This window comes from Pantherophis guttatus, chromosome 2, assembly GCF_059756535.1.
Source record: "Pantherophis guttatus breed Tessera chromosome 2, ASM5975653v1, whole genome shotgun sequence".
NCBI lineage: Eukaryota > Metazoa > Chordata > Lepidosauria > Squamata > Colubridae > Pantherophis > Pantherophis guttatus.
In genome coordinates this window covers 169,439,499-169,461,363 of record NC_142064.1, presented here as the reverse complement: position 1 = coordinate 169,461,363, position 21,865 = coordinate 169,439,499, and the positions used below count along the sequence as shown (strand labels likewise).

General features: G+C 38.4%; 1 protein-coding gene and 1 long non-coding RNA gene across 2 annotated transcripts in view; one reads left to right on the top strand and one right to left on the bottom strand.

Moving 5' to 3' along the window:
- The window catches only part of FBXW10B (F-box and WD repeat domain containing 10B), a 25,731-nt gene extending 6,760 nt beyond the window's left edge, over positions 1 to 18,971 (top strand). The window contains exons 5-14 of the mRNA XM_034408272.3: positions 1,162 to 1,275; positions 2,133 to 2,278; positions 3,310 to 3,513; positions 3,711 to 3,832; positions 4,461 to 4,609; positions 6,143 to 6,285; positions 7,553 to 7,711; positions 11,180 to 11,451; positions 11,924 to 12,079; positions 17,810 to 18,971. Coding sequence (XP_034264163.2) covers positions 1,162 to 1,275; positions 2,133 to 2,278; positions 3,310 to 3,513; positions 3,711 to 3,832; positions 4,461 to 4,609; positions 6,143 to 6,285; positions 7,553 to 7,711; positions 11,180 to 11,451; positions 11,924 to 12,079; positions 17,810 to 18,672 — 2,328 coding nt within the window. The 3' untranslated portion in view covers positions 18,673 to 18,971. The remainder of the gene's footprint in view (positions 1 to 1,161; positions 1,276 to 2,132; positions 2,279 to 3,309; positions 3,514 to 3,710; positions 3,833 to 4,460; positions 4,610 to 6,142; positions 6,286 to 7,552; positions 7,712 to 11,179; positions 11,452 to 11,923; positions 12,080 to 17,809) is intronic.
- On the bottom strand, positions 6,700 to 21,865 carry LOC132710966 (uncharacterized). Its single transcript, XR_009621707.2, has 3 exons — positions 21,400 to 21,865; positions 8,993 to 9,086; positions 6,700 to 7,693 (listed from the first exon to the last, which is right to left on the bottom strand). It is a non-coding gene; the product is annotated as an uncharacterized LOC132710966 (long non-coding RNA).

Below are 21,865 nucleotides of genomic sequence, written 5' to 3'. Positions count from 1 at the left end.
TTTATTCTCTAGCAGGGTGTTTTCTTCCTCCGATTAACACTGGAAATTGTGATTGCAGGGCTGGTTTTACCATTTGGCAGAGTAAAGCAACTAGCTCAGGCAACAATCAGGTCTCCCCCATCTAATTTTATTTATTTATTTATTAAATTTATGAGGTGTCCATCTTGTCCAAAAATGACTCTGGGTGGTTTACAAACATTAAAACTACCACACATTAAAATAATAAAGAAAACATAGCAACAGCAATAGTACTTAAACTTATATACTGCTTCATAATGTTTTACAGCTCTCTCTAAGTGGTTTGCAGCATCAGCATATTGCCCCCAACAATCTGGGTCCTTATTTTACCGACCGGTGGAAGGATGGAAGGCTAAATCAACCTTGAGCCAGTCAGAATTAATCCAATAACCACCTCTAGAATGGTGCATCCCCATTGGAGGTCTGGGCCAGCTGGAGAGTCAGGTCTTCAGATCCTTATGGAAGGTCAAAAGGGAGGGTGTGGATCAGTGGTGAAATCCTGCCAGTTCTGTCCGGCCCACATGAGCCAGGAGTGCCGGTGGCGTGTGATTTGGAGAACCGGTAACAGCGGCAGCCCAGACGTCGTTACTTCCTGGTTTTAACCCTCTGCGCATGTTCAAAGCCTTATGTGCATGCACAGAGGGTCAAAAATAGGATGTGACGATGGTGCGTGCGCACTTCCGAACCGGTAGGGAAGATTTCACCCCTGGTGTGGATTTTACATTGGAGGGTATGATGTTCCAAAAAGCAAGAGCCAAGGAAAAAAAGGTTCTCTTACTATACTCCCTTCAAGTGTGGCAGAGGGCTCCATTTTATTGCCAGTCATCTGCCATTATTCCAACTGAATCTGCCTATCTCTCTTACAGTAAATGTGACGTGGAAAACTTGATGAGGCCACAATTATACCTTACTCTCCAACTGCTTGTTTTCTTGCTCTGAATTAGATGGCTTGTTTCAAAACGATATCAGTGCCAAAATCTCCCTGCACCATTAAATGCAGTAGATTGAGCAAAGCCATCTTCCACAAAGAAATGTTTACTGTATTTTTGTAGCATTTTGGATTTACCTTTTCAGGAACATATTTATTTAGGGAACTGTATCCTGTGCAGTATTATGAATTTGCAATTTTGCTATCTGTTGCAGGGCTTATGTCCTAAAGGAGCAGTTTCCACCTATGCCAGAATAGTAAAGGTTGCTATTCCTCGCATAACAACAAATGGCGATATAATCCTAACCAAAACTAAGAAGCAATTCAAGGTAGATTGTGGATGCTTTTCCTTCTTGGAATTCCATGAACTGACTGATGGGGGAATTCCAGGATTTTACATAGTTATTATGTATGGGTGGCAGAGCCTAGTTGATTGTGCCTGGGCTTGGGAGCTAAGGATGGATAAATTTAATTTTTACTTGCATGAGAGACCACCAAGGAATTCTAAGGCTGCAGATTAAATCAGAAAACCAAATCCTGGCAGATTTTAGTGGCAAATTACTTCTGGACTATTGTCCAGAAACCTTCATGAATGAGTCCAGCACGTTAGTCTCAAGGCATTTTGATGATAATTTCTCACTGCTATGTGGCAAATGGAAACTATCAAACATAGAAAGGTGGAGCTTTGCTGTCCTCAACCAGAAGTGGGTTTCAGCAGGTTCTGACCAGTTCTGGAGAACCGGTAGTGGAAATTTTGAGTAGTTCGGAGAACCGGTAAATACCACCTCTGACTGGCCCCGTCCCCATCTATTCTCTGCCTCCTGAGTTCCAACTGATTGGGAGGGAATGGGGATTTTGCAGTAACCTTCCCCTGGAGTGGAGAGGGAATGAAGATTTTACAATATCCTTCCCCTGCCATCCCCACAAGCCACGCCCACCAAGCCACGCCCACAGAACCGGTAGTAAAAAAAATTTGACTCCCACCACTGCCCTCAACTGTACTGTTTCTCTTTCCAAAGTATATATACCCTTTGTTCCGATTATGATGCTAAGGAGGAGAAGATTTGGGGAGAGAAAGAAATCCAGCACTTCTGCCAGCTTAAGTAGGAAGTCACATATTTCTATGTATGCTATTTGCTTTTCCTTTCTCATCATCTGTCACTGTCACTGTTTGCTTTGCTTGAAGGATTATGACCAGCAGCAAACTACAAGTCAAAGTGAAGAGACTGAATACATGCAGAAAGCATATCATGGCCAGGAGACAGACTCTGTCAAATTAGAAGAAAGGAATGTCTTCTGCAGTGGCTACAATGTTCGTATTCTAATAAATAGGTATGTGTCTAAGATAGAATATATTTATCCTCATCCATTTCTCATTCATCTTGTCATGGACCCAGGTTCTGGATGAGTAGAAGGGAAAACAGAACAGAGAAAGTCTATTAGGTGACTTGCCAAGGGAATAAACATTCTAATTAGTGATATCTGGCTGCTGCCTTTATAAGAGACTTGCTTTGCCTCTGTTCTCCTTGCTGGAAACAACATCTGTCTCCTGTATGACTCCCATGTAGGAATTCTACTCTTGGACCTTAAGTCCTTAAACTACTGTACTTAGACTAGCTGACAACTTTGACCTGGCTCTTGAAAAGGTGACGGTAAAGGTTTTCTCTGTCCAGTCATGTCTGACTCTAGGGAGTGGTGCTTATCTCTGTTTTTTAACTAAGAGAGCCAGCATTATTTGAAGACATTTCCCTGGTCATATGACCAGCAACACTATACACCAAGGTACACGGAATGCTGTTACCTTCCCACTGAAGTGGTACCTATTTATCTACTCACATTTGCATGCTTTTGAACTGCTAGGTTTGCAGGTGTTGGGGCAAGTAATGAGAGCTCACCCTGTTGCCTGGCCCTCGGATCTTGAACCCAGGCTGTCAGCTTTCCAGCTGACAAGCTCAGCATTGAACCATTGAGCCATCATGTCCTTTGAAACATGAACTAACTTGCACACTCCTCTTTGAAAACAAAATTGCTTTGCTTGATATTCCTTGCTACATTGTTAACTCTGCTGCCTGAAAGTAAAACTGATAAACGCCCAAGAAACCACATGTGTGTATGTGGCTGAAACCTGAATCAGGATACAGTACATCTCACCAATTCACCCATAAGAATTGTTGAAACATATAACTTCACAGCACATGGAAGAACTAGCCTTCCAAGCTCGTGGAAGCATCTTTGCCTGGAAACAGTAAGTTTTGGTTATTTTGGACCCCACCAGTGGAAACAAGGAAAGGGGAATGTAGAAATTACAGTATGCCTGTTAAAGTAAATCAGGGTCCTAATTTAATGTTTGCTTTCTACTTCAGTCTGGATTCCAACCGAGTGATTCATAGCACTGCTGGAAAGTTATTGGCCTTTGGTTCTTTAGATCGAAAAGTCCGCTTTCTAGATATCGAGAAGATTAAAAGTGTCCCTCCTGTCTTATTTGGACATGCTGGTAGTATCAGATCCTTGTATCTCCATGAAGACAGAGGATTCCTCCTGAGTGGCAGCTATGATCTCAGTATCAGGTGAGTGCTTTTAATGCCCTTTCTTTATCCCAGGACAGTTTAATCTGCCTTTTTCAGGAGTTAGTTTCCATTTTGGGGGGATTGAATGGTGATGCAGCAACAATGAAGACCAGCTTGTTTTATTCCAGTTTTATTCTAGCTTTTTCTGTTCCTGTTTGTATGGTGTTCGTTTACCATTCTCTTGAATTCTTTTTTAGAATGTGGAACATCAGAAAAGGGACCTGTGTGAAGATTTTTCTGGGCCATAAAGGGAATATCACTTGCTTGGATGTGTGCAAGACTAGATTTGTGTCTGGATCCAAAGACTGCACAGCAAAATGTGAATATTAGATTTAATCCCTCTTAGAGAAGTAGGGGAAAAAAATCAAGGACTTCAACTAAAATGCTAAAGTTGGTAAAGTAAGAACACTAGTAAATTGTATGATAAAAGAAGACTCGCCTGATAATGAGCCAACCATGACTTTTTCCAACATAAAACAGAAGCATGTTCTCAGCCCAAGGGCTGCACTAGGCTTGACGTACCATGCTGAGAACAACACTCCAAAAGTCAGTGGGGCCATATTTCCCTTGCTTAAAAATCCTACTTGGTTCATTTTTCAGCCGTGGTGGCGCAATGGTTAGAATGCATTAGTGCAGGCTACTTCTGCTTCCTGCCAACTTGGACATCATATTCTGGACCACTTACTTACAAAGGTTTAACACAGTATAAGGAATGTAGCAGTGCATTTTTCAAAAAGATAAAACAAAATTAAGTGAATATAGATAAAGCAGACCCCTCTGCTAAATGCGTTGTTTACCCATTTCTGATGTATAACCTCCCAGACAAGTCTCACTGATGCTTTTCTATCTTTGACTGAGTTGCATTAAATGCATTGAAACTCAACTTCTGAGTAAACAGGATGAGCAACATGCTAAGAAATTACTACATCTTCTTGTGTTTCTTACAGTGTGGGACATGAAAACTGGGCGATGTGTTAAAACTTTCACACACAAAGCTTTTGTTTGGGCTGCTAAAATGAATGAGGTTCATATCGTGAGTTCCTGTGACAAGGGCCTCGTGAAAGTTTGGCATGCTGAGTCATATGTATTAATCAAGGTATGAATCTTCCAAAAGAGTCTGGCCCAATTTCTTTCACATTTAAACTCAGGTAAGTAACCAACAGTGCAATTGTACCTACAAGCTGACAGGAGTACCAGAAGAAACAGAAAGTTCTTAAAATATATTTCAATGCAAAGTTCACTTAGGCATCATGTTATAAATTAGATATGCCCAGGAGAGATTGGTCTCAGCCCTGTATCAATTCTCCACTAGTAATTTAAATCATATTCAGTCCCCTTTAAAGTGGTCTTCATTACTGTTATTTATCACAAAGCTGGCAGGATAGTCCTATAACATGGTATAAATCACTAATTTGGAAATAATCTTGGGATCTTGTTTGTAGAGTTTTGAGATTCCCATGATACTCTAGGATTTCTTCTTATACAAGAAAAGTTTTCAAGCAAGCAAACAAATTTCCCCCCAAATAAATAAAAATTTGGTGAGCTGATTATCACCAACAAAAGATTTTTAAGTTTCATCTTGGAATCTTAACATAAATGTTAGGTTTACAAACAAAAAAAGATATTTAAGGAGAAAAAAAGCAGAATTTCATGCTTGTATCAGAGCAACTGAAAGGCCGGCTCAAAGAGAAATAAAAAGTATTACTTTACCTTCTTTATTTTTTTTTCTAGCAAAGTCAGTGTTCAATATGCCTACCCAAAAGGCTCATTGTTCTTTAGCAATGCTTGTTCTACTCAAATGTAATCCATTTTATGTGGAACATCTACTGTGGGAATAAGCATGTGTAACTCACTTCGTGAGACATCTGCTGGGGATATTTTTTATTAACTCTGTATCTGAAATATATCATGATGGGATAGAGACACTTATACTAGTGTACACCAACCTTGGCAACTTGCTGGCTTGGGAATTCTGGGAGTTAAAGTCCATATATTTTAAAATTGCCAAGGTTGAGAAACAGTGATTCATACTCTATTATTCCAGTTTAAGGGTTTGTTACTGGATCTTACATCTAACATCTTTTTATTTTGTACAGGGAATATCAGATAAACATTTTACACACAATAAATAGTAATCATTCAAAGCTTTAGAAATGCTTGTTATGCAGTATACTTCTGAGCATGAAAAAACAATACTACATTGGTTATTTTGTAATCCAATAAAGAGGCTAGCCTTAGTGATATTTGGGGTGGGGGGTTAGCAAAAGAAATCTATGGAAAGCCTTTCACACTTTTAGCTTCAATATTTACTGGCAAAGTAAACAATCAGCCACAATCAGAGAATGCCTGAAACCAGTGATGAAATTCAATTTTTTTTACTACCAGTTCTGTGGGCGTGGCTTGGTGGACATAGCGTGGCTTGGTGGGCATGGCAGAGGAAAGATACTGCAAAATCCCCATTTCCACCCCACTCTGGGGCCAGCCAGAGGTGGTATTTGCTGGTTCTCCGAACTATTCAAAATTTCTCCAGAACCTGTCAGAACCTGCTGAATTTCACCCCTGCCTGAAACTATATAAAAAGTACACAAAGAGAAGCCTTCCCCCTCTCTTCCTCCTCCTCCTTTTACAGGTTTTAGAAGGTCACCGAGGTGCTATAAAATGTTTGTCATTTGATGAATGGCATCTTGTGACAGGAAGCAGTGATGGATACATTTTGGCATGGAGCATGGTGGGAAAACACAAGCGATGCCTAATGGCTTTCAGACATCCCAAGTAAGTCTTTTTAATATAAAATACATTTTGGATTTTAAAGCTTACCAATCAAGCTGGGAGACCATTGACTAGAATCTACCTGCCTTCCACTTCGCACTTGGAACAGGTCATTGATAACTAATTGGAAGGAGATAATATTTCTTTTAATCTATCATCACTTTGCTTCAGCAAAATGGTGCAATAATCTTTTCTCCGCATCACATTTCCTCCCTACTCTGATTTATTGCTTCTTTCGTTGTTAGCATTTAGAATAAGATGCCACTGGTACACAGGACTGAAACCAATATAAATTCCTAATTCAGGTAGCTCCCTATTTAGCCCATATAATATACAACGAATGCTTTCATTTAAGAGATTCAGTTTATTTTGGTAGTTATTTTTTCACTCTAGACATTCCAAATTTTTCTCTAGCAATTGCTTTCTTAGTGCAGTAGTACAATCAGTTTTTCTTCTTAGAATGATTTGTGAGGACAGGTGATTTTGAATATTTTTTAATTCATAAAGAAGAAACAAAAACAAGGATGAACCTGAAAGATTAGATTTGGACTCCCGACAGACTCTAGGCAGACCAGAATTATAGATGGCACCTAAGGGGTTATGAATGTTTAGCTGTTCACATTGTACAAAATAAGGTAGATGACACTGTCAGAGATATTAGTGTTTTGTTGCCTAGGCAAAAGGTATTAAAACATTTTTTAAAAGTCCAGAACATCCAATAACATTTGGAAGTGGCTCACATAGACCCTTATCTCAGTGAATTAGGGAATTAGAACAGTCAGACTTGGAAGATTCTGTTATTATGGCCAATCTCAATAAAAGTAGCTTTAGCCATTCTGTGAAGTTAATTTTATGATCTAGTCTATCTAATAGGGCTGACATCAGTTTTGTAAGTCTGTGCTGTATAGCTTTCTCCTTCATCAAATAAGGGAACCATTTCAGAACATAATCTGAAATTTTGCATCTGTTTTATCATAGAGTTTATTCTGTCTCTGTACCACATCTAAGTAAAAAAAATTATACTCAACTTTGGATGAAAAATTAATCCTAACCTAATACTTACGTTCTAAATGGTGATAGATAGATGGTGATGCTGAAAGAAGCTTTATTTTTTCTTCCTGTCAATACTATAAGCTTTTTAAACAAGTGTTGATAATTTTAAGCATATTAAATAAACATTACTGCATTAAAATTTGCTTTAAAATAATATAATGTATCAACTTTATTAAAAAAACAACCATTTGTTTTTCAATGCTGATCTTGTTTACAGGGAGGTTCTGTCGCTGGCCTTTGTTTATCTCAGAGTCATCAGTGGCTGTGCTGATGGGAAGATACGTATATTTAACTTCTTCTCTGGAATATGTCTGAGGGTTATGAGAGGAAACAGCAGAGGTGACCCAGTGGTGTCCTTCTGTATTTTAGAAAACAGGTATGTTAAAAGTTCTTATTTCCTAATTCAATAATAATAATGGCAATGAAAGAAAAGATATATGGAAATGCTATGAATCCAACCTGCCCCGAACAACATAGTCTTGAATTATTGATACTTAAAAGTAAGTTTAGTTAAAATTGACGAGTGTTACTTCTGAGGTACATATTTTTAAAGTCTGGCTATTAATGATGCATTGACCTTCCATGTACACTTTCAAACAAAATAACTAAAGAAAACAAATCAATGTAACTTAAACTGAGGCCTTTGAGGAATCTTTTATTTATTGTTTCCTTCTATAAAAAGTTCCAGAGTTCAGTCTTCTCATGTAAAATTGAAGGACAATTTGGGTTTTTCTGCTTCCACAATACTTTTTACGGAATTTCAAATATAGCTAAACATTGTTCCCTTCAATAGCTATTATTTTCAAAGAAAAAGTGGTAGATTTCTAAATTCTTGAATCCTGCCTTCATTGTATTGTTTTCTCAATTGTTTTCTCTTGACTGTTTTTTTTTTTTGAGATAAAGAGGAAGAAAATCATAATGTATTCCAAAATAAATTAAAAATATAACGCTTCCTCTAACAGAATTGACAATGTACATTCCTTAGACAGCTGCCATGATAGTGTAGCAGTATTACACTAATTATTAATATGAGCAGTGGTGATGCAGTGGTTAGAGTACATTACTTCAGGCTACTTCTGATGATCACTGTCTGCCAGCAGTTTGGCAGATCAAATCTCACCAGGCTCAAGGTTAACTCAACCTTCCATCCTTCCGAGGTAGGTAAAATGAGGGCCCAGATTGTTGGCGGCAATATGTAAACCGCTTAGAGAGGGCTGTAAAAGCACTATGAAGTGGTATATAAGTCTAAGTGCTATTGCTTTGCTATGAATAGGCTAGTTTAATTATTAATGAAAAATTAAACTATTTTGTTGTGATAACAGGATTTTAAAGTTAATAATGATAAAATGAAGATGCTAACAAAAAGGAGAGCAAAAAGAATGATAAAAACCGAGATTGAGATTTTCAGATTGAGAAAAAAATAAAATGAATTACCAGTATATGTTATTTCAAACTAATTATACTAAGATTTCAAGAAAGAATTCAAGAAGGATATGTTAACATGGGGAAAATTGTCATTGGGATAAAAATGAATGTATTGCCTAGAGTGATGTTTTTTTGTATCAAACAATACCAATTTTGACAACTGATGTTCCATTTAAGCAATGACAAAATGATATAGTTAGGTTTATATGGGAAGAAATAAACAAAGACTTACTCAGGATGCAAAAGAGCGAGGAGAACTGGGATGGCCTGATCTGAAATTGCACTTTGCAGCCTACTGTTTGGTTTGAATGAAAGAATGGATGTTCCTGAAAAATAAGAGAATGTTAGAACTGAAAGAGCACAACCTGAGATACGGATAGCATGATTTTTGATAATCTGATAAATTTAAGGTTAATGTATATTTTAAAAATCATTACATTAGAAGTGCTTATTGCGGATATGGAATACATACAAATGGGATAGATACAATTCAGGCTGTGCCTGAAAATTCATTTTGTGAAATAGCAGACAGAAATGGTTAACCTATTGAGAGTTATTAAAACAAGATACATACATACATACATACATACATACATACATACATACATACATACATACATACATACGCAAAAACCACTCATGCCATAATCACAAAATCTCCAGAACCGTAAAGCCTACATACTTGAAATTTGTCATGTATGTTCCTCTTGGCTTCTAGGTGCTCACTAAGAAAGGATTTTTCGAAATGACCATCAGAGCATTTGTATTTCCTATATTATTATTAACATGCTCTGCTGCTGAGGAGTTCTACTCCCCCTCCCTACCTGAAAAGAAATCTGTTCCAAATGCAAAACACAAGCAGAGGAGAGGAGTTTCAGTTTTACTTTCACAGCAGGAAGCAGCTTTAATACAGAACACTTAAGCTAAGCCACAGCCAGGCTCCTTTGTGTCTCCTTCTTGCTCACAAAGCAAATACTGTTTCACTTTCCAAACAGCCCTCTGATCCTAAGGAGTTCTACTCACCACCTGAAAAGAAATCTGTTCCATGCTCTGATGCTAAGGAGTTCTACTCCCCCTCCCCACCTGAAAAGAAATCTGTTCCAAATACAAAATTTTACTTTCACAGCAGCAACCAGGGGATAGGATAGGGGAGGGTTCTGTGGGGCAAGGCTGAGGGAGGGAAGGGGATAGGATAGGGGAGGGTTCTGTGGGCAAGGCTGAGGGAGAGAAGGGGAGAGGAGAGGCTGATTGTAACTACTCAATTGTCAAGCTGTAAGTGTCAATTTATCAAGCCCCATCACATAGTTTCGTAGCAAAGCACGGGTATCCAGCTAGTTGCTAAAATATATGTGTTTTACTAAAATTTGAAACAGGAGGAGAACAAGTGTATGATAAAATAGGCTAAGTACTTCAATTATAATATACAGATGGATCAGTGGGAAAATATGTGGTTGAAAGGACTGAACTTCACATTATGTTACAATTTAAAAAAGAATGTTTGTAAAATGCTGTGTTGATACATCAGGAAAGCTTTCTGGAATGTATAAAGGTGCTAAACTTATATTGGAAATATGGTAAATGTGAATTGTCATTTTATTATGCCTGATGGACTTGTAAAAATGTTGGAAAAATAGGATTAAAATATACACAATGATACAAGGAATTTAAATATTAATGCTGAACTGAAATGTAAATATCAATATATTTACGATAGCTATAAAGAAAATTAGAAGCTGTTTCTTTATATCTTTTTTTCTTTTTTGTTATTTCCTCTTTTATTTCCTATTCTTTTCTTTAAATTTGTATTGTTTTTAATCTGTAATAATGTCCTCATTAACAATTTTAATTAAAAAAAAAGATTTCCCTGATTAGAGAATTAACTGATTACTTGATAGCCTTTGATATCAAAGTCTTTTTACTTAGACAAGCCTGAGTCTACCAAGGTGATATGTTTTCTGTTACTGTTATTGTGTTAGCAGTGACTCACATAGCAATCTGGTATTATATACTCATTTTTATAGCTGCCTTAGAAGACAATTTATGAAAAGGTAAGCTATAAATTAATTCCTATTTAATTCCTTGAAAAATCATCCAAAGCTATTAGTACTGGAAAGAAAGTACTGGAAATGTCCTTGACCATGCAAAAACAGTTTTTGAGGAATATTTTTCATTCAGATTGTGACAGGGAAGAAAAGGGGAGGAAAAAAAGACCTTCCTTTCATTTTGCAGTGACTAACCTCCCCTTCCAATGATTGTTATTATTGTTGATCTTCTGATTTTAAATAATAGAATTTGGGGGCCCTAATTGCAAGGAAGAACAGTTGTGTCAGCAACCTGAAACCACATCATTACAAATCATTTTCTTAAATCAGTGGACAGATTTCATAATATTTTCCCACTCATCCAATTTCTTCTCTAGATTGTTGATCAACGCAGAAGGAAGTGTGGTCTTGTTCCAGTTCGAAGACGTAGAATGGGATCATAATCAGCTTTCTGATAAAATACCTAACCAAGCAGTCATAAGCAAATTTCATGACGTACCAGCCCAAATAAAGCTGCCTCCATATACAAAATCGGTGCGGGAGAAAAGAGCCAGAAAGAAAAATTGGAAGCTATACAGAGAAGCTGATGACACAGTACTTTCCTATTATATTTCCCAGCATGCCACAAGATTATCCAAAGGTGTCCCAGGTATATACATTTGTGCAGGTATAATTGTATACTGTATCTATGTATCTACTGTATATCAAATTGGCAAGAAGAATCCCTTCTGCCAACAATTTTGTCAGAGTGAACAGATGGTGATGGATGGCTTGGTCAACAGGAAGTCTTTTCTTCAGATCAATAAGATAGAATAATAGAAAATAATAATTGTAAGATAAAAGTTTCATCTGCAAACACCATGAATTATCTTTTCACATTTCTTTCAAGACTGAAAAGGTCTGGTAAGCTTTTCTCCCAAGGTATTTGATATTTTTTTCAAAACTTGCCATATTGAGGATCTTTATGCACACAAATATGCATTGAGTGTAGTCTCATTGCTCTACAAAATCCCATTGTGGAATTAACCCTCTAACTTTATGAGGCCATATTTAATTAGAATCATTCCACGGCATTCTGTTGCATCACATTTTGGACTGCTAACCATGCCATTCTCTTCTAGCCCTCGTTTATGAAATTGTGAAGACTCCTTTACCCCGAAAGAGGGAGGGTAAGAGAGCCACGGTCCTGGATCCATACCAACAGCAAAGACTCTCTGAACTTGCCCATCAAACCTTAGAGGGACATCAGTCTTCAACAATAATGAAAATTACTTCTGGTAAAGAATTTTTGGGTATTATTTTTAAAAGTTATAACGGTTACTGATATCCACCTTTAGGCTACTGATTAATACCTTAACAGAATAAATTGCATTTTTAATTTATAGGCAAAACTAAAGAAAATTACAAAAAAATAGGTAAACTATCATGATCTCCCAATTTCTTACCAAAGTAGGGTATTCTATTTTTAAAAAAAAAGAAAGAAAGAATTGGGAGGAAATAAAAATGGAAAATTGGCTTGAAGTCTGCGAGACTTATCTGATTTCCTCAAATCAAAGGCAACTAGAAAAAATGACTGTTCTGCTCCGTATATTTTTATGCCAGAACCGTGATGACGAACCTACGGCATGCATGCCAGAAGGGGCACGCAGAGCCATCTCTCCTGGCACGCCAGCCATCACCCGTTGCTCTTCTGGGTTCCAGCGCACACATGCGCGCTGGCCAGCTGGTCTTTGCATACGCGGGAGTGCCAGAAACCAGGAGAGCAGCTCCCTAGTGCACATGTGTACGCTGGGAAGCTGAGCTTCTGGTTTCCGGCACGTGCATGCTTGCTGGCCAGCCAATCTTTGCATGCGCATGCGCATCAGAAACCAGAAGCTTAGCTTCCCAGCACATGCATGCGTGCTGGGGAACTGCTCTTCCAGTTTCCAGTGCTCCCCTGTGTGCACGTGCTCCCGTTTCGGCACTCGGTGCCGAAAAGGTTCGCCAACACTGCTATAAGCTAGGATTCCTGAGTATACAAAGCCAAAGTTATTAATTATTCAGCTAATGATAGAAAATACTCTTAAAGAAGCAGGGGGTATTAAGCATCGTCTTTGGTCTTGCAGGTGGAAATTGGAGGCATTCATCAAAACCTTTTAGGATAACTCTTTTCACCCCACATCTTCCTATAACCAGATTGTTTCCTTTTTGAATTCTCTCCCTTAAAATAGAAAGCAAATGATGGCTAAAAGATGTGGAAGGTAATTTTATTCCTCCCTTCATTCAGGGCCGGATTTAGATGAAAAGAGGCCCTAGGCTATTCCACTTATGAGGCCCTTTCACCAGTGGTGGGATTCAATTTTTTTAACAACAGGTTCTGTGGGCATGGCTTAGTTGGGGGTGTGGCTTGGCAATCATGTGACTGGGTGGGCGTGGCTATGTGCATAGGGACTACTCAGAGGGCTGAAAAAAGTCATTTCTGACTGGGCCTCGCACTTTTGACCGGTCCTCACACTTATGACCATCCTCACATTTATGCCCGTGCAGCTTTCTTAACAACCATGTCACTCATTTCACAACTACTTCTCTTCACCATGGTGACAAGATAGGGCAAAAACGTAAAATGTGAGGACAGTCGTAAGTTCGAGGACTGGTCAAAAGTGCGAGGACCAGTCAGAAATAGCTTTTTCAGCCCTCTGAGTAGTCCATATGCATAAAAGGATACAGCAATAGAGAGGGATGAAGGAAGGGAAGGGAAATTAGAGTAGGAGTGAGGGTAAGAGAGGGAGGAAGAGAGGAGGAGAAGGAGAAAGGAAGAGGAAGTAGGGAGGAGAAGAAGAGGGGGAGGAAGAGAAAGTAAGAAGGAAAGAAAAGAGAGAGGTGGTAGGTTTGAGGAGAAAGATTGCTGTACAATAAAAAAGATGAAAGGGAAGAAAGCCAACCCCAAACAAATATAAAGATATTAAGATAAAGAATGAATTGTTAAACTTTAAAGAATAAAAGGGAACAAATATGAATAAATAACAATAATTAGAAAGACACATACAAACATACAATGTATTTTCTTTGAACAGAGTATTTGGCCGGTTCACAAATTTAAACAGTGTTTAGTCATTTCAATTAAATTTACAATTTCTATATTTCCTTTTTGCCATATTTATTCCTCATCTATTTTTGTAAAAAACCAATATTACCCTTCATCCTCATCTCTAATCTTAATCAAATTCAATTTTTCCCTTCTATTCTATATTATACCCCTTCCCATTGTCATCTATTTTTATATCCATCCTCACATTGGTTAATTATGTAATATTAGTTGTTTAATATAAATTCAACATTTTAATATAAATCAATTAGTTATATAACTACCTTTTTTGTATATTAATCAATATGAACATGAATATTCCAATTATTTCCATGCAATCCAATTTCTTACAAATCAATTAATTATATTTACCAATAATAATAAACCAAATAATATCCCCCATATATTCTTCCAAACCACAACTTAACCATTTCTGCTTTCAGAAATATACAATTAATAGTATCTCAATTATTACAATTCCCTAGTTAAATAGAGCTTTTTTTCTTTTGTGTTTTAAAATCCTGAACTCTCCTCTTTTTCCCTAAATTTCCCATCGTTTTCACCTACCTTTTTTGGTGAGGAAAAAGAAAAGAATTCTGCCTGCCTAATTTTCCAACCTTGCAGCAACAGCAAAGCAGTTTCAGTTTCGTTTCTCAGCAAAGCTAGGGGAAAAAAAATCAGCACTCTTTGCAAGAAAGCAGTAGAGCCCTGAGCAAAACAGCTGAGACAAATCAGCTGAGAGCCGGGAGGCCAATTAGCCTATGCTGAAGCTCCGTGGGCCAATAAAATTACAAAAAAAAGCACCGAACCCTTTGTTAAATTGCTGGCTCCCCTGCCCCTCGCCCACCACTATTTATTGGCAATAAATAGTGGTGCGGAGGGGCGGGGCAAGCCAGCAATTTAACAAAGGGTTCGGCTGCACCATTGGCTCTAGGGCGGCCCTTTGAAGCCCCGCGGCAAGAATTTGAAGGTTTTTTTTCCTCTAGCCATCGGAGGCAGCAATAGATGGGGAGTGGGCGGGGTAAGCGAACGGCCGGCGATCCAACAGAGCAGAGAGTGAGGGTGAGTGAAGGCGTGGAAGCTGCTTTCTCCATCCTGCTCTTTTGCGTCCAGAGCCGGTGGGGAACCACGTGGCAGCCCACGTGGATCCCAGGCAGCGGAACTCAGGCTAGGGAAGGGGTGGGCAATTGTGGCTCTTTTACAACCTGTGGCCTTCAACTCCCAGAATTCCTGAGACAGCCAAGCTGTCTCAGGAATTCTGGAAGTTGAAGTCCACAGGTTGTAAAAGAGTCACAATTGCTACCCCTGGCTACGGTAGGCTGGTGCCGCGCGGGTGGGAGGCTAGGGGTGGGCGAGCCAGCAATTTAACAAAGGGTTCGCCCGAACCCTCTAGAACCCCCAGAATCCCACCACTGTGTAGGCCCCTCTTGATCTTGAGGCCCTAGGCTGAAGCCTAGTTAGCCTATAGGAAAATCCGGCCCTGCCTTCATTCCATTCATTAGGCCCTTCTGCTGTAGCCTTACCTTCGTCTATCTCTGTGCCTATGCTTTCTCTCCATTCCCCTCCATGTAGATGTGCGCTGTCCCCATTCAATGCCAAACAAACCATTCAGTCCAAATGGATATTCAAGCCTTCCCTGCACCCAGGATCTCATAATAGGAATGAAAAGAAAACTTTTAGAATTATAAATAAAATGATATGGGTTTGAGCTATGTACCAAACAGATCTTTTTATTGCCTTTGTAGCAACTGTGAATATAAGAAATTCAATATGTTTGATGAAAAGAAGGACTAAGGGTGACATGATAGCAGTGTTCCAATATCTCAGGGGCTGCCACAAAGAAGAGGGAGTCAAGCTATTCTCCAAAGCACCTGAGGGCAGGACAAGAAGCAATGGGTAGAAACTAATCATAGAGAGAAGCAACCTAGAACTAAGGAGAAATTTCCTGACAGTTAGAACAATTAATCAGTGGAACAACTTGCCTCCAGAAGTTGCAAATGCTCCAACACTGGAAGTTTTTAAGAAGAGGTTGGATAACCCTTTGTCTGAAATGATATAGGGTTTCCTGCCTAAGCAGGAAGTTGGACTAAAAGACCTGCAAGGTGCCTTCCAACTCTGTTATTCTATTCTATCTAATATTCTTATTTACAATGCTAAAGACAGAATTTGGCACAAGAAGTACGTATTGTATTTAAAAGTGAATATAAATACACTTTTAAAAAAACCACAAAAGAAATCAAGAGCCCCGTTAAATGTCTGCCTGGTTTCCACAAAGCTTAAAGCTTTCTACCATTACCAAAGACAAAAATCTGACTGGCGTTTAGAGTAATCTATTATGTATTATTATGTTATGTCATACATAAAATAGAATTCAGGCTTCAGACAAACCATCAACTGCCACCTAGGTACTATTATTGACCACTGCATAAAAGACCAAACCAAATTAGTTTAAAATGCTTGTTGCACGGCAGTTTATCTTAGCATCAGTGCAGTATGATGTTAATATCAATTAGTACTGCTTTTACTGATAGCCTTGGGAATTTGATGAACAACTAATCTAAATTGAGCAGATAGGGAGGTAGAAGAATCTTAGAAAAAAAGAAGGCATTGGCAAGTTCATACTTTACAAATGAAATGGTGGACTTTCACCATGATCTAATGCAGTGAGGGAGAACCTAGGACATACATGTCAGAGATGACACATCATATTTTGGGTGACATGCCAGTATTCACCATTATTCAACAACTATTCTTGAAAGCATTGCCCCATACTTGTGCGATTTTTGAGGCTGCAGAGGTCATGCAAGAATGGCTGCAGAGGATGCGGAAGAGCTTTCTCTGAAGCCACTTCAAGAATGAAGGCCCTTGGCAACTCAGAGCAGCCTCAAGTAGGCTGTCAACAGAAAGAAAATACTGAAGGTAAGAAGCTCATGGTAGCTCTGTGGGAGTGCTGGCCCATGACTCACAGGCTTGGGACATGGGGCAAGGTTTTCTTTTTCAATAGCAGTGGTGATGCTAGGGTTGAAGTCAAAGCCCAGGCCTTGACTTCAGACCCAGTCTTTGTGCTGCGTCAAGTGTCATTGTTCAAGGTAAGCCTAGATGGAGGGGAGATAGAGAATTGTTTCTCTTTTGTTTGGGTATGGGATATGACGTATCAGCAGAATCAAGTCAGGCATTTTCCAGATTTTTGTCAGGCCAAGCCCAAAAGGTTTGCCATCACTGATCTAATGTATGCTCAGTTAGAAATAAGCTTCACCATATTCAATAAGCTTACTGTAGGTAAGTGGTCATTGATTACAATTATGATTTGCAAAGCATTACCACCACCACCATCCCAAAAAAAATAGATATTTGGGGAAACTGTTAAGAGTTAGAGAAGTATTGGAACATTGGATTGGATGAATTCAGTGCAACATATTCCTTGCATTTCCTGTTTTTTAAATATCAGAATTTTTTGCTTACTGTATATAATTCTGTAGCCGTGCATTGCTTTGGCAAATATCAGCCCAAATACAGCCACTCAATAGAGCCTGGGACAGGGTGAGTTATGACTTGTTCCCTGATGTTGAATCCCTGTCTTATAATTGTAATTGGGTTTTATTTTTGTTCTTCCTGCCATTGGTTATTACTGTTGATGGTTTCGGTGTTTACTTTTTTATTATCATTATCAGATGCTTTTAAATCTTATAATCCTTTGTGATTAAGATGATCCATAAGTTCATTAAATTAATAAATCAAACAGTTTCCTCGGTTTTTCAATAAAGCTTCTGGTTTTTCTAATTCTATACGTATTTTTTAATGTCAGTTTTTGAAGACCAGGTTGAGCGCCTTCTACTGAGTTGCCCCTGCTTTCTGTCTTCAAGTTCTGTCCTCTTCTGTTCTGATGTCAGTAGGTAATATTTTAGGCTTTAAACTCCTTTCTCTTTTTTCTTTTTTAAAACAGGTGAGGAATTAGTACCAGAAGCTCCACCCACTTCTTTATTTGGCCAGAATACCAAGGCTTTGTTAAATCACCTAAAGAAGAGGCATCCTATTGGTCCCATATCTAATGATCAGATACTCCTCACTGTCAGTACAGTACACCATGCCTATCAACAGGATGATGTCAGTGCCAATATGGCATACAACGTGAACATTAAAGATGCTTGGGAACCTGTTCAGCCCAAGAAATCACTGTCTAAATCAACTCTAACTTCTCAAAGTTCAAAGTACAAGGCAATAGATCTAGCAGCCCAAGTGAAACAACTAAAGGCTGTTGGTGTCACTTTAGGTATGGAAAAGATTTCCTCACCTTATGAAACCAAAATGCTACAGCTCAACACAAAGAATTCTTTGCTTGGGAGTGCTGTGAAATCCTTCATTCCTCCCCCCTCTATCACACGTTCCAAGTCTTGCAGCAGCTTGTCAAGAAGAAAAGCTTATTTTAACATCTCATCTCCAGCTGTTGCTAAGAGTAATATCATTGGTGGCATTACAACTTCAGCTGAATCCATCAAAATACCACGAATGAAGATTGCCCAACCTGATACCAATGTAACTTCACGGCGCAGAAAATATTTTTATGCCCTTAATGCAAATCCTTATCGTTATAATACTGGGTTCCAACTTCTTACTACACAACAAATGAAAGAATATGAAGAAGCTAAGATTGCAGAGTATCAGGCAAGCAAAACAAAAGTTATTGCAAATAGAGAAAAGGTGTGTAAAAATGCTTGGGTGAGGAAAATTAAAGGTCTTCCCATAGATGACTTCACTAAGGAGGGCAGAGCTGCTGCTCCTGAACTTGGAGATAATGTTTTCATTTGAGGCTAGCTTCTTGAATACAGCTGACAAACCCTGGAAAACAAATGCAAAATTCCAGCCCAGGTACTGTTGATTTCCTCTGATCTGAAACTTTGTCCTATTTCCCTCTTTTGGGAGACTGTGACAAACTGTACCATATCAAAAAATTAGACGACCTTTGTTTTCAAAAATGAAAAGTTTTCCTCCCTTTCCTAAAATAATTCCAGTTTGCAACATTTGTATTTTATTAAAGTTCCTGTTCTGTTCATGAATGTTTATTAACAAGATAATAATACCTTTTATAAATTTTGCTTCATAAATTATGTGTGCAATCCTGAGGTGTCTTACTTAGCCGATATCTTAGTGTAACTGTTTCACTGTGTAGTTATAAAAGTTATCAAAATTATGTTTAGAACATATTTTTCAAAATTTGAAATTAGTGTTTGTTTTGTACCATACTTTCTTATAGAGTAAGTCATTGTTTTACAGACTTTGTTCTTAGCTGCAAAATAGAACAGAGATGAAATCAAATGCTTTTATTTATAATTTGCACAAATGACACAGGTGGGTAGAAGTATTATACATGCTCCTAGACAGAAAATTGCAGCAAGTGACCCTTCTCTTCACATAAAAAGTTCCGTGGGAGCAACAAAATCAGCAATACCTTTTTGTTAGCCTGATACCTGAGGGGAGGGGGAAGTTATTATGAAAAAAACGGGAGCATCTGCAGGCTCTTGCTGCATTTGTCAAAACTTTGCCCCTTTGAGGCATGCATGCAATCAAAAATTAGGTACACATTCAAAAATTGGGTGGGGCTCTTGGCAGGAAAGATTGAATCCCATCTTAACTGCATCAGATCAGCTATCTCTATAGCCTATGGTTCTGTTCCTCGCATGTAGTTTAATTTGGCTACATTCCTCAAAACTTCAAATAACAATTCAAATTCAGGGATTTTGCTTGCAAATTATGCTTAAGAATGCTTTTTTTAAAGACAAGTTTTATTAAAAAAAAATTCTTTTCATCGTACATATTTTATGAACAGAATGTTGACCAGGTCACATCTTATGCATCTTATACATAATCAAAATCATCATAATATATTTTAATCTTCCTGTTTTTTCCAATATTTATCCCTTTTGCTTAAGAGTGTTAAGATCATGTTTTGGAAGAATGAAGCGAACTATTTAAGAGCAGCCATGGACAAAAAAATATATAGCAGGGAAGAGTTACATTATTTTTTGAACCATATAATTATTAATAGTAAATATTTAAAGGCAAATTTATTTTCTCATGTTTCATGTGTATGCAGTAGATCAGGGCTGTCAAACTCCCGGCCTATGGGCCAGGTGCGTCATGCCACATCCACGCCTGCTTTAACGAAGGGGGAAAAAGTCCCGCTACATCATGTGACACCGCCATGACAATGTGAGTTTGACATCCCTGCGGTAGATAGTATGCACAAAAGTATCATTCATAGGCATCATAGTGGGATGTCCTGTAAAAAAACAACTTTTATTTTGCCAATAGGCTGTAGCTGATAGGTCTTCTACTCTTCTACATACTTCCTTAGAACACAGATTGTTAGAAAAAAATAAGTTCAAATACTTAGCATTCACTATTGTATTGTTATGACAAAACAATGGTTTTTATTTTGCATCATAACTCAGATCTTTCACAGAAAGAGTCATCCATTTCTCAGCTTTTTTACACAGAAGATAAATGGTTAGGCGCTAAAATATGGAATAAGATTATTACAGAAAAAGACAAAAATAGGTTGTTATATCTGCCAATGTCCTTGAAGATTATAGGGGCCATCTAGCACTCTAAATATAGCCAAGTTGATTTCAGCAGAGCCCTCCTCCCATATTGTTAAATCATGTTCAGTGCTTTCATTGGTGCTTTGCAGCAAAAAAAAAAAAGAAAGAAAAGAAAAAAAAAGAGGAGAACTGCAAAGTTCCTAAATCTGTATATTTGGTTGTATTTAAAATACTGATGAAATCGAGTCTTGGCATGCTACTACAAATCCTATGCATCCGCAGGGAAGGGAGGGAGGTTAGTTTAAGAAGAAAAAGTTGCTGCCAATCAGGAAATGACCAGCCCGGAGATTGTACAGAGCTTCAGAGTGTAATGGAAACAACCTTTATTGCAATATTTAAGGAGCAACCCGTTTCCAGGAAAATTGCAGGGACTTATCCAGGCAGTTGTCAGGAGTGAAGACTGACTCAAAGGCACACATTCCTCAAAAAAGTGCAGTGTTAGGATGAATCCAGAAATAAATGGGCTCAGCTGCCAGACTGATACAGCTACAGGCCTAATTATGGAATGATGCAAAGCCTTGATAAGTAAGTAAAATTTCATGCTGCTCTTCCATCTGCACAATCGCTGGTTCCTTCGGATACATAGAAGCCAAACTCCTGGCCTAGCCTTAATGGGGTGGTGGGGTGGGTGGGAGATAGACAGACAGACATTCACCCCTGGAAAATCTTAAAGAAAAACTGTTTTTGAGAACATCTGTCCCTTTGTCAAGACAAAAACACCCCCTTCCAACCTCACAATTCAAGAAAGGAGAGCAGTGACATCTCTAGGAAGACACCCAATCATCACCATCCTGCCAGCTGATAAAGGAAGATGCACACTCATCCTGAACACAGATTAGTAAAAGGCCAAGGTGAACAATCTTCTGAAGATCAATGCTATATATGAAACTCTAAAGAGACCCCACCAGTAGTTACAAGAAACTTGAAAAAGCACCTTTGAGACAATCATGACCTGGATGACTGAGAATCTCCGTAGACCTCTATCCCTTTGCTTTACAGATTATTCATCTCCATTAACTGATTGTTCAGGAGATATTAGGAGCCGTGGTAGTGCAGTGGTTAGAGTGCAGTACTGGCTATTTCTGCTGGCTGCCTGCAATTTGGCAGTTCAAATCTCACCAGGCTGAAGGTTGACTCAGCTTTCCATCCTCCTGAGGTGGGTAAAGCTGCATAGCGCTGAACTAACATAATCTACATTAAAGCTAATCACTGCGCCGACAGCCCCATTTTTAAAGCTTAAGAGCTTAAAGAATATAATAATTAATTGCAACATGTTTCATTTTGAGGGCCACGTTACATTTCCCCATCTTATCCCTGTTAAAACCCTGACTTCTCTAGAGCGGAGGTCTTCAAACTTGGCGGCTTTAAGACGTGTGGACTTCAACTCCCAGAATTCTCCA